The 12,919-nt window shown below is 48.7% G+C and overlaps 1 protein-coding gene across 3 annotated transcripts in view; it reads left to right on the forward strand.

Moving 5' to 3' along the window:
- Window positions 1-349: 349 nt before the first annotated feature.
- Window positions 350-12,919, forward strand: part of A1CF (APOBEC1 complementation factor) — a 30,785-nt gene continuing 18,215 nt past the window's right edge. For all 3 annotated transcript variants that reach the window (XR_010722338.1, XM_066191719.1, XM_066191720.1), the window contains exons 1-5: window positions 350-434; window positions 6,310-6,453; window positions 8,959-9,093; window positions 9,215-9,345; window positions 10,693-10,931. Coding sequence is in view for 2 of the 3 variants with exons in the window: in XM_066191719.1 (XP_066047816.1) it covers window positions 6,355-6,453; window positions 8,959-9,093; window positions 9,215-9,345; window positions 10,693-10,931 (604 nt within the window). In the remaining variant the exon portion in view is untranslated. The remainder of the gene's footprint in view (window positions 435-6,309; window positions 6,454-8,958; window positions 9,094-9,214; window positions 9,346-10,692; window positions 10,932-12,919) is intronic.

Consider the following 12,919-nt stretch of genomic DNA (forward strand, 5'->3'; position numbering starts at 1 on the left):
GGAATTTCTCCACCAAAGGGGATTTGTCACTTCTCCAGCAAACCCAAAGCTCCTGTAAAGCCCCCCCGTGAAGAATGTCACAAGGCTGTGTACCTTCTCCCAGCATCTCTGCTGGGGACGGATCAGCACAGAGCAAACCAGTGTCAGAATGATCCCAGCCCTTAAACTGGGCTCTGCCTTTGGCACCCTGCATTTATTTAGGGAAAGCTGGGCCTGGTGGGTGCTGTCTGAGGCAGCTATCTGGTCAAAGGCCTGGAGGGAGCTGGCAGATAGGGCAGGTTAACGTTTAACCCGCGGGACTGTAAAGCAGCCCCGGGGCTGCTGAACCTTTGGAGTTTGATATGATGATTAGGGAATAACCGCAGTGACACGTCGCAAACTCCCCACAAGCACGGACACCTCTTTCCCGGGGGGCCATCTCCCAAACTGCTCAGGTAGGAGGCTGCTCAGAGGTTTGGGGGGAGGGTGGGTGTGGGTGTGCAAATCGGGGCTGACCGTGGGCTTGGGAAGGAGCAGCTCCATCGGGAGCCTCCCACCTCAACAGTGCCCCAGCATCAGACTCACAGCCCGGAGCTGCCCCACTCCAGAAGGGCTGGGACCCCCTGGCTGGCCCCACACAGCCCCATACCACTGGGGCTGGGTTTGGGATGAGCAGGGTGGGCACAGAAGGGCTCCTGGGGGGCCTCGGTGTGGTTTTTACCCGGCAAAGCCATGGAAAGAGGGGGTTTTCTGCTTGTCCTCCTTGCCTGAGAAGAGAGGCCAGACAGAGAGGAGGGATTTTCTCTGCCATAATTCGCTCTGGATTTGTTAAAGCGCAACTTTCCGAGGCTTAATCATTAGAGATCTCTCCAGCCAACTTGGTGTCCCTCCTTCTCTTTGTCAGAGATCAGTCTCCCTAGCCAAGGCAATCGCTGCTCCTACAACCCCCTCGGTTTTCCCTAATCCCTTCCAACTAGCAGGGATAGTTTCTGCTCAGCACAGAATGCTCCCCCCGAGCTCTTTCCCTCAGTGGAACAGGAGTTTTGGGTGGGAGCAGGCAGGGAAGGAAGGATGGTCGCAAGGTGTCCATGGGGATGCAAATTAAACACTAGGGAAGGAGGCTGGGCTCAGCATCGCAGAGTGGCTTTTTGGGGGTATTTTGTGTGCTTTTCGGGGGCATTTTGTGTGCATTTGGTGACAGAGCTGCAAAAGCTGTGCCCAAGAGAAAAGGGATTCCAAAGGGAGAAGCTGATTCCCAAGCAAGAGGGGCCGAGTGAAAAATTTGCCGGATTAGGCACGGCATGTTTTCTTCCAGGCTCGTGTGCTGCAGCACCTTCATGCTGCTCCAAATTTGCCCTGTTTCCCTGCAAATGTCGGTGAGTTCCCACTTGGTGTGGAGATACCAGAGCTGGAAAACAACCTCCCACCCCAGGGAGCCAAGGGACGAAAGCCTCGTGCTGCGTTGCTCAATCGGACTCCGTCCCTCGGTGTGTCACCCCAGCGAGGAGCTGGGGCAGCTCACAAGGCTTCCAGTCTTGGGGAAGAAAATGAAGCATGCTTGGTGTTTATGGATGTACAGAAAGGAATATATATTGCTTGGAGCCTGGAGAGAGGGGGGAAAAAAAATCCCAAAGCATTGATAACCTGGAAGAAAATAGTTTCTCTAGCGACCTATTTGGGTTATTTGCGGGAAAGAGTGAATATCATGAGCTAGTCTTTTCAAAGGCTGTTATTCTACAGGACGAGCAGCTGCACTGAAGGGATACAAAAAAAAAAAAAACAAAAAAAAAAACACAAAAAAACCCCAAAAAAACCCAAAAACAAACAAACAAACAAAAAAAAGCCTTAATTAGATGTGTCCAAGTGGGTCAGCACAGTATTGATCCTGTGTGATAAACATGGATTTGTTATCTCCTTCATGGAACCGGGAACCAGCTTTCCCTGAAAAGGCTGCACAGGGGCAGGCTCTGCCTTCAAATACACCCTCAGCAAAAATCCCAGCGTGGGAGACATCCCCTGGCCGAGGAAAGAGACTCCTCCTTGTCCAAATAACCCAAAAGGGAACCCAAATTTTCCACAGTTTTGGGGGTGAAAGCTTCTGGATTCATCTGGTTCCTGCAGGGATGGAGCAAAGCCGGAGGGATGTGCTGTAGTAGGTGTGAGGGAGCCACATGTAGTGGTAGTCATGAAGAGGTGGTACCACAATAGGTTTGCTTCTTGCTGATGTGGGCTTGCAATGTATAAAAGGACCTTTTCTTGCCTTGGCACTTCAGAATTTCAGCAGAAACCTAAAATAAGTGCGTGTGGAGGGAGGAAAACCAGACCCAGTGATACTCTGATAAAAGGTATAAGCAGAACCTTCCCGTTCTTGATGCTGTGACCATGATAAATTGGTGCTATTGTCAAAATTTCATCACAAATGAGGATGACATAGGAAACATGGACAGTTTGCACTTCCAGAGGTGTTAATTTCAATTTAAACTTCTGAACAAAATGCAGCTTCCCCCTCTCCTTTTTTTTTTTTTTTTGTTTTTCTTTTTCACATGGTGGCCCTTGTTAATGATAATCCATTTTAAGGGCAAATCCCTGAAACTGGTTGAATTCTAGAATTGCTTTTTCTAGTAAGAGTGGCTGGGTTGGTTCTTTTTTAAAGCAGTGCTGAAAGCACTGCCTGAATTTGCTGCAGTCATTCACAATTTCCATCAGCTGCCACGGAAGGGGGGTTTTCCCCTCTGAGGGTGGATTTGCTAATTGATTCCTGGCTCGGGGAACAAAGAAGGAGAGAAAGTAGCCTTGTTTCCTCTGGGTGACAGGAATTCTCCTCCCTTAAGGTAAAAAAAAATATCCCAGCACACTGGCACTGCTGCAAGGACAGGGGCTGGTGCCTGCAATAAGGGGAAAGGGCTGGAATTCCACAAGTTTCAGAAATAAAACATCCCCCCTGTGATTTGTATCCTGGAAATCATCTGGATGCACAGATGGACACATGGATGTGGCACCTGGGGATGTGGTTTGGTGGTGGGTTAATGGCTGGACTCGATGACCTGAGAGGCCTTTTCCAACTCAAATGATTCTGTGATTCCATGACATGGACCCTTGGGTGGCAGAGGTGGGGAAAAAAGTTTTTTGCACCCTGTCCAAAAATATTTAGATGTCCTTGGCTCAAGGGAGGCAGGAAGGAAGGAGGGAGAGAAGAAATGCTTGGAGAACTGAAGGGTGGAAAACCTGTTTTCCTGGGCTTGGGGTTAGTTGTGTTGGGATTTACACCTCAAAGAAAAGAGGGGTTTGCTGTTTCCATCCCGGAGAAGCCCCACTGATGGGGGAAAAGCTCTTTCGCTTATAAATGACCTGTTATTAATAGGTGTGAATTGACTGCTCAGAGTGGGGTTACCAAACCATCCCCGGGTGGTTCGTGGGGCTGTGTGTCCAGCCCTGAGGGTGCAGTGCAGTCTGGGCCTCCTTTGGAATGGGGGCTTGCAGATTCCTTTGGAATCGGGACTGGGGGCTTGCGGGGGGCCGGTGCTACCCTGGGGTGGGGGTCTCCAGCTGGACCCCACCTCCAGCAGGACCAGCAGCGCAGCTCCAGGCGAGCCGGGGCATCCCTGAGGATGGGCATCCTGCCCCTCTTCCATGGGGCAGGGTGGTTTCCGTGGGTCAGGCTGGGTTTTCTCCAAGGGCAGGAATGTGTGGGAGCACCAGGCACAGATTAAAGCCAGATCTTTGTTAACAGCCCTCCCCAGACCCCGGGTTTTGCAGCAGGCTGTGATTAATACTTCAATGCAACCTTGAATGCTCTCCCTCCCTAACTCCAAGTGGATTGCTTCAGCGTATCCTGGAGTGCACCAGTGTCTAGACGTGCTGGTCCACGGCCTGAAATCTTTGCAGGGTGCCTTATGAGAAGAGCCCAGAAGAGCTCGGCTGTCTTATCTAATAAGGCAGAAGGCAGAGAGGGATATTGCTGCCTCTGGAAAGGCATCAGCCAGGGAGATGCTCTGTTCCCATCCCTCCGCCAGCCCCGGGGCTTGTGCTCACTGTTCAGCGTGAAATCATCCCCGAGAGGGAGAGAGACCTTCCTGGAAATCCCTCCTCCCTGCAGGAGAGGATGTGTGGCCTTAAAGGATCCACACGCAAGTGCATCCAAAGCCAGCAGCCCTGCAGGCATCCAGCCCGGCAGCGCTCAAGCCCAGCTCTAAGGGCTAAGAGAGAGCTACCCACCCATCGAGAGATGCAATTTGATCACTCAAATTGATGAAACCAGGATGCACCGAAAGCAGAATTTAAGGGGCCAGATCTGCAGTGCGTCAGAACTTTCCCCTATAGGGAGGATATGGGGTGTCTCTGCCCAGGCTGGGGAGGCTGCAAAACCAATCTGGATTTTAACTGGTGTTTGTTTGGGGGTTCTGATGTTTGTTGGTTTTGTTTAGGTTTTTTTGTTTTGTTTTGTTTTGTTGGGGGGTTTTTTGAACGCTCACTTTCTCCTTCTGAAGCAGCCTGGGAAAGGCTCCAAGTGGTTTTTGCACAGCAGTGTGCTAATCCTGCCCCATGCCTGCTGAACGCCAGCTCCGGAGGAGGCAGCAGGCACAGACACCACAAGCATCCACAGGGTTTTGTTGCTGCCCTCAGAAGGGCAAAACAAACCAGGAACTAGGCTCCAGCTGCTGCAGAAAACACTCATTTGGGAATTAAAGACTGGAGAGAGCTGTTGCATTGGATAATCCGTGTCCCAACCCCTGCACGTTGGTAGTAGTTAAAACACTGGAGAACCTGGGAGCATGGGGAAAAAACTCCGATAAAATCAGAAGAGCCTCATCAACCTCGGCATTAAATAGTTCCAAAATGTGGCATTCCAGAGGTGCCTCTATTTGAGTCACAGTCTCTGGACCTCGGTGTGGCAGAGCCCGAGTGACATGAGACTGAGATCCTCCAAATACCTGGGCTCCTACCCTATTTTTGGTGCTGGGAATAATCCATTTTAAATTGAAAGCAGCTGTTTAAGACTTCCAGGACACACTGGCATAGGAGCACAGGGCAGGTAATGGCCAAAGACAAAGTGAGCCTTGGCTCCTCCCTCAGTGAACCACAGAAACAGCTGATAGAAAGGGGCTGGTGTTAGAAGCTGGGGACGGGAAAAGGCTTTTGCTGTTATTTCTGCAGAATCGTGACACAGAAAATCAGCTGTGACCAGATAGATTGCACTTCTTCACCTGCATTTCTTTACACTCAGTGCTCACCCTGTGTGCGCCAAGGGACTGCTGTGCAGGGGGATTGTTTGGGGGCTCCTCCCAAAAACCTGGCAGTAGCTCAGGGTGCAGGCACAGCAATCCACCTTCCTTCCACCTTCCCACTGCTCTGGATTTCCCTTCTGCCCAGCATCCCCACCACCCAGGTGTGCCTCATCCCCCTCACCCCCGTCCGCCCCTCTGAGCCTCTTTTGGCCCTGTTTGCTCCTCAGGCAAGCCTGGGAGGCTCCACCTTTCCTTGCTTCCACCTTTCTACCATAAAATGCAATTTTAGGGCAATAACAACCATGTTGGGTGACACAATTTAGCATTTTCCTGCGTGGCGGCCTTGGTCCCACTGACCCCCAGCTCTGGCTACAAGGACCTGAGGGGGGAACTACTCCTACAGACCGTGTTGTTATGCCTGAAGCACATAAATGGGTTTTGGACAAGCTCAAAGCTCAGCATTCAGAAAAAGCAGGGAATCACTAGTAGTGAATCCATGTTGTAAATGTCCCTTTCCCAGGGTGTAGCCCAAGTCAGATTCAGATTTCAGTTTCATGATGTTTTCATCTCAAACCCAAACCAAAAAAATCTTGATTCAGCCATGACCTAAAACTGCAGCTCCGAATCAGAACGTCTGAACCCAAGGTTGTTCCAGCCCTAAGATCTGAAGTTCTCCCGTGTTCTTTCTTTTCAAAACTAAAAATAGGCCAAATGTGCAGCTAGGTCCTGTTTCTCACAGAGCGCTGGACATGGCTGGTACAAGGTTGCCTTCCCTGTGTCAGCATCACACAAGACCTGAAGGACTCGTTGTTGTGTACTCAGCGCAGGATTAGGCACTTACATATTTTTTCCTCCTCAGACACCACCAAAAGGCTACAAATTCCCTCTGTATCTCCCCAGGATCTGACTGTGGGTTTAGCTGCTATTTATTTCCTTTCAGCAAGGGGGATATTTCTGCTTTTTCCATGGTCTCTGCTGTTCTCTTTTGGTTTTATCTCCAAAATAACTGATTTAGGAAGAGCGACCCTGTAAACTTTCTCAGGAGGGTGGACTTTCTCCTCCCAGCCGTATTAATTGATTTAATTTATCTTAAATTTGATTGCAGTGAGCACCCCTAATTAACCTGATTTTTTGCTGATAATCACTCCCAATGGAATCAAATCACAAATCCGGGGATGGATTGACCGGCACACAGAAAGAAGCCGCCCTCCGTGCCTTAATTCAGCGAACGGGATATAATTTGATCCAGGTAGGAATTCACGGTCCCATCCTTTTGTGCAGTGTCCAGCTTCATCCTGAAGCTTCAGTGGGGGTGTGAGCAGTGAACCCACGCTCCTGAATCACTCCTTGCTCGTTCCTTTTCACTCTGTTTCTCTCTCACATCCCTGCTGGCCATCACTACCATTGTTTTTCACAAAGCAGGATCTTATTCCTCGAGGAATTCCTTGCTTGATGGGAAATTACAGTAAAGGTGTGGGGAGGACAACCCTGAGCACTGCTGAATGTTGGGAAAGGGGGGTGATTGATGTCTCAAAACCAAAGAAAACCCACAGAACAAAGTTTCAGAAGAGGGATGAGGTGGGAAGTCCAGCACATCACCTTTTGTGAAGATCCTTGCTCGGGTACATGGGAGGCAGGTGCCTCACCTGCTCCAAGGTTTGCTCCCAGTTTAGGCTCCAAGGTCTCCAAGATCCAAACCTCCCATGGTCAGGGCAGGTGGGGCCTGGGCGTGACCTTCAAACCCACCTGAGAAAGCCTTTCTTGGCTACCACCAGGCCAACAAGCCCAGCCTTGGAAAGCTCTGGGCACTGTCATGACCAGCCTTGCATCCTGGAAGAAGGAACTGCAAACACTGGATTTTAGGCAGGTGGAGGCCATGAACTTTGCTTTGTTTTGCATGGCACTAGAGGGCACAACAGCCCCAAGCACAAGCTGAGATTCCCGGGAAAAAGCACATTCCTGGACCAGGCCAGCAGCTGTGTTAGGTGCCCTGGAGGAGCCTTTCTGCAGTACCTGACCCATAAGATAAAGGACTTTAATATGTCTTAGATTTACTGTGGCTTTCTTGGAATCAAAGGGGTTGGGAGGTTCCTTAAATCCCATCTTGTTCCAGCCCCATGCCATGAGCAGGGACACCTTCCACTGGCCCAGGTTAATCCAAGCCCTTTCCAACCTGGCCTTGGAATTATCCTGGTGTTCAGTTCTTCCTACCGTCACATCTGGCAAAGCTGACTCCTAAAGCACAGATTTCAGTCCTCAATCCCCCACACACTTCAACATCTTCTTGCTCTTCTCTCTCCTTTCCCTCTCCAGCCTTGCTATTTTATCTTTTTCTCTTTCCCCCCTCTTCTAATTTTCCTGTACTTAAGGGATTTTTCTTCTATCCTGTCTGTGGGTGTAGCCAAACATCTTCCCCAGTGCACACCTGGGTTGTTCATCTTTGGGCAGTGGCTGATGTCCCACTGTCCCTCCAGGCACCTTGTCAAGAAGGGTTTGTTGAGGTGCTGCCTTCCAGCCACAAACAAAGCCACTGCAAATTGAGGGGAGGGTTTATTTCTTGCTGTGCCCCCTCACACACCAGCTCAGACATAAAATCAAATGTCCCCAGGACTCCATCACTGCTGAAAACATTGGAAAAACAGGAATGAGGATGGATAATTCAGGACCTGTGCTAGGCTCGAGAAAACTGAAAGGGTTTTGGTATATTCCTGTTTTCTCATAAGGATGTCTGTTTGTTTACGTTCCTCTTAAATCAGCTGTACAAGGCATTCGCTTTCCTGGAATAATCCCAGAATGGGAAGTGACTAAAGAAATGGTCAGGGAGCCAAAAATGGAAAAATTACTGGAGCCTCAGCTCCTCTGGGAGCAGGGAATCACTGTAGGGAGAGGGAAGGACAGACAGGAGGGAGGGAGGGAGGGAGGGAGGAAAGGAGGGAGGGAGGGAGGGAGGGAGGGAGGGAGGGAGGGAGGGAGGGAGGGAGGGAGGGAGGGAGGGAGGGAGGGAGGAAGGAAGGAAGGAAGGAAGGAAGGAAGGAAGGAAGGAAGGAAGGAAGGAAGGAAGGAAGGAAGGAAGGAAGGAAGGAAGGAAGGAAGGAAGGAAGGAAGGAAGGAAGGAAGGAAGGAAGGAAGGAAGGAAGGAAGGAAGGAAGGAAGGAAGGAAGGAAGGAAGGAAGGAAGGAAGGAAGGAAGGAAGGAAGGAAGGAAGGAAGGAAGGAAGGAAGGAAGGAAGGAAGGAAGGAAGGAAGGAAGGAAGGAAGGAAGGAAGGAAGGAAGGAAGGAAGGAAGGAAGGAAATATGATTAAAAATAGGGGAGGAGAACAAAGACACACTCATATAGCAAAAAGAGACCAAAAAGGAAATACCGACTGGCCTTCACATCTTTGAATATTATTTGGGGCCAAGATTTGCTCTCTGCCAGAAGGATCTCCTGGGCTGGCAGGTGTCATCCTCAGATTGGACAAAAATCCGGACAAGTTATAAATTTTGCAAGTGTTCCATCACGCAGCCCAGGGAGATTCCCCTGCCAGAGCCAGGGCGATTTCCATTTCCCAGGAAGTTCCCTGGCTGTCTGCACTTGGAGTTCAGAAGTATCCCAGCCTTGGCAGCAGGACTCTGTGTTATTCCTGCTGAATGCATGAGGAGCTGAAGGGCAGGAAGGTGTCTGCCTCGAGGGTTATTCCCAGAGACGGGGTTGGTTTGATCCGTGTTTAAAAATCGATAGGTGAACCTTTTCTTTTCTTTTCCTCCACGGCAGGAAAATGGGCAGAGGAAATATGGGGGACCACCACCGGGCTGGGATGGCCCTCCACCAGAGAGGGGCTGTGAGATCTTCATCGGAAAACTGCCCCGAGACCTCTTTGAGGATGAACTTATCCCCCTCTGTGAAAAGGTGAGGCTTGATGGCAGGTGGTCCATTGCTGGTGGTCAGAGCTGCATGTCAGAGCTGGTTCCAAAATTCCAGTCTTCTTTAACCACTCCCACCTTGCCGACAAATCTCCCTCCCTTGGCAGATTGGCAAAATCTATGAGATGAGGATGATGATGGACTTCAATGGCAACAACAGGGGCTACGCCTTTGTGACCTTCTCCAATAAACAGGAGGCCAAGAATGCAATAAAGACGCTCAATAATTATGAAATCAGGTAAGCAGGGCAAACACCTTCAAAGAAACTTTAAATCGTATATATCGGTCCACTTTGGCATGTAAGGGATATTTTTCCTGGCAGCCCAGAGTAAGGTTATTTAGATCCCTGTGTTTTGAGGGGGAGATCTCCTCCTGTCTCCCTGAGCAGTCACTGCTCATTAAAGCCAACATCTTTCACAGGAAATTTCTTCCTCACCAAAAAAATAAAAAAAATAAAAAATAAAATAAATAAAATAAAATCAATCAGAACATTGGAAAAAAAGATTCTGCTTTGGCTCAAATTAACTTTCCCCTATCCAGCGCTGTTTATTATGTTCCCCTCAGGTTGTTTGTTCTTGATTTATTCTATTCCCAGTCTCCCTCGTGACAGATTGTGCAGATATGTTCTGGGAGATGGAGCAATTGCAAAAATTGGTGAAATAGGATGGAAATCAATTGGCAAAGCAGTGACATTTCCTAATAGAAAGGAACACAAAGAGCCCTCATGTTTGTGACTAAAAATTGGGGACAAAACACCCAGAAATCAACAACAGATGGGCCCATCATTACATGTTGGTTGGATTTCAACCACACGAAATGTATTTTGCCAGTTCAAAGTGGGGTGAGTTGATGCCTTTGCTTAAAAACCTTTTGGGATAAACCATGCTGGCAATTGTATGGCTTTTTTAATTAAAAAAAAATAGAAAAAGGATCTACTTTGAGCAGATCAAGGCCCACGATGGTCTTGGAGATGTCATTTGTAGCAGAGGTTGGTCTTAGGGATCAGGCTTCATCCACCTCCACCTCCTCCTCTTCCTTCCCTGGTTCCAAAGACTCCTCTAAAGAAGTTTTGCACTTCTTTGGGCCCTTAAGAGATACTTTGACCCCAAAGAGGTGAACAGAGGAAGTTTTTATTTTGGGGTCTGCACAAAAGTTCTCATTGGTGAGTCCTCAAATGGTGCCTCTCCATGACAAAGGATTTTCTTCCCCCAAAACCTCAGTCATGAGGGCAGTGGGAAGCCACAAACCACTGGTGACAACACAGGGACCTGGGCTGTGGGGTGCAGTTGCCTGGTGGCAGCAAAAGGGAGAATCTCAAGTAGGAAAAGCAAATTTTGGCTTTGGCTTCTCCTTCAAACACTTCATTTCAGCCGTGCTGCCTGACTTTGATGTGAGGTTTAGCAGAGTGGCAGCTTTTGCGCTGAGCAAGGCCGCTGCAATATCCCAAAGAACAGCCACTGGAATATCCCAAAGAACAGCTGACACCAAAGCCCCGTGTTTGGCCTTGTGTTTTTGGGACAGAAGAGGGGCTCAGCTTTCACCTCCCCCTCTCATGGCTCCTGACCAAGCAGCTCTGTTGTTCCAGGAATGGGAGGCTCCTGGGGGTCTGTGCCAGCGTGGACAACTGCCGCCTGTTCGTGGGGGGCATCCCCAAAACCAAGAAGAGGGAGGAAATCCTGGCAGAGATGAAGAAGGTCACGGATGGTGTCGTGGATGTCATCGTCTACCCCAGTGCAGCCGACAAAACCAAAAACAGGGGCTTCGCTTTCGTGGAGTACGAGAGCCACCGGGCAGCAGCCATGGCCAGGAGGAAGCTGCTCCCAGGTCAGCAGGGATGGGGAGGGGTGACTTCAGCTCAGGGGTTGTGGGAAACGGAAAGGTGGAAACTTCCACAGGTGCTGAAGGGTTTGATTTGCAGCCTTGGAGAGAAGCTTGGATTGATGTAAAAATAAAGGTGCACAGACATTAAGCAGGGAAATTATGGACTTGTGTTCCTATGGTTGCAAATAAGAGTATGCCTTAAATAAGTAAAAAACTATATTGAGTGAGATGGTGAAGGGTTTTAAGGTGTAGTAATGTGATTTTATAGAGTAAGCTAAGAGTTTAGATGTTTTACTAGAAGCATATGGGTGTGTGTGGAGTGACACGCTATTGGGTAAAAAGTAGACGCAGTGTGGCAGAGTTAAGCAAAGGTGATAGGTTAGAAAAACCAAATAAACTCTGTGGCAGAGTTCCATTGGATCAGAATGTTATATAGTGCTGCATAACAACGAAACTTGCGATTACTTTTGAGCTATGGCAAACTTCTTACGCCTCTAAAATCTCACGGCTCCTGAGGCTGATGTTTATCCGAGTAAAAAAAGCATTATTAGCCTTCTAATGATCCCATCCCTTCATTAAGGCATCACTAATTAGGGGTCACCTTGTGCTGTGGTGACAACATCTCCGGGGCACCCAGGAATCCAAGGAAATGAACATGGCTGGGTCCTGTGCCCTCAGAGAGAAGTTTTCTGCTAGAGACACCCAGAGCCTGGAGGTCCCAAAGACGCCATGGGGTGTGGGATTCGTGCTGATGATCCATGGCTGTCCTTCAGGAGCTTGGGTTTATTAAAAATCTGGCCAGATGGATTTAGCTGTGTGCATCCATGCAGCTCTGCTGTGGGATGTGCTTGTCTTGGGTTAAACATGAAATGCAGACTCATTTATGGCCTCTCAGGGAGAATCACTCAGGAAAGCATCCGAGAGCAGATTCGGGCTGGAGCATGGACTGAAAATTGATGCTTTGGCCAAAAAACTGGAAATTATTTCCTCATTCATGAGGAAGAAATTTCTTCCTTGGAATGAGGAATTGCTTTAGAGTAAATCTAAAAACATCAGCACTGAGACAGCCAAAGACCATTGTGAAGGAGAGAGAGGTTTAGGAGGTATTGGGTGAAGAAGTCACTTAACACTAAGTGCATTTGCAATGATTTCACCAATTTTCTCTTGCTTTCTTATGCTCCCGCACTGCTTTGTTGAACACGGCTCACTGGTTGGTGAAAGCATTCAACAAACCTTGGGCTTTGAGCTTTGTTGATAACCACCAGCCTTCTTTCACTTGTTTCATAGAAGAAGTACCCTGCGTCACTTAATTTCTTTTTTTTCTTAATGTGTAAAAAATGAGCGTGATTTTGAGCACTGAATTTGCTTTTCTATTGGGAGGTATGTCACACTGACATTTTTTCTGTTTATTCTGCATTTTCTGCTTCAGTTTAAGCATCTCCCTGGTGGAGGGAGCACAGTCTGTGCTTCAGCATGACTTCCTCATGGTTTTTATGTGGAAAAGGAAGGCAGGAGGAGGTGGAGAACTTGAAATCCTGAGCAAAGACAGTGAGGCAGATGGAAGGAACTCAGAGCCCTGAGCAGACATGTGCAATGCATGAGGGATCTCCAGTTTAGGGACATCTCAGTAAACAATTTAGGGAATTCCGTAGGCCTGAGCAGGAGTCAGAGTCTTCTGAAGTCTCAAGCCTCCGGCAGGAACTGGAAAAAAGTTTAAAGCCAGAGCTGAATGTGTCTCCAGCTGATGACAGATTGAATATCATTATAAAATGGTTCCTTCAAACTGAACCTCGTTGCTCTTTGAGGGAGCTCTGTGGAGAAAGTGCTCAAAAATGGAGAGTTTTTATAAAAAAACCTAAAATTTTGTCCTGTCTCTGGCTAAACAAGAGGGTGGAGATGGACTGCTTTTCAGCAAAAGGCAACAAGCTTAGCTCCTTGCTGCAAGTCACCCAGTCCATCATTTCCACCCTTGAGCTGAAAACAGCAGTGCG

Source organism: Chamaea fasciata, unplaced genomic scaffold, assembly GCF_029207755.1.
Source record: "Chamaea fasciata isolate MVZ Bird 193981 ecotype frontalis unplaced genomic scaffold, bChaFas1.0.hap1 SCAF_9, whole genome shotgun sequence".
In the NCBI taxonomy this organism is placed as follows: Eukaryota; Metazoa; Chordata; class Aves; order Passeriformes; family Sylviidae; genus Chamaea; species Chamaea fasciata.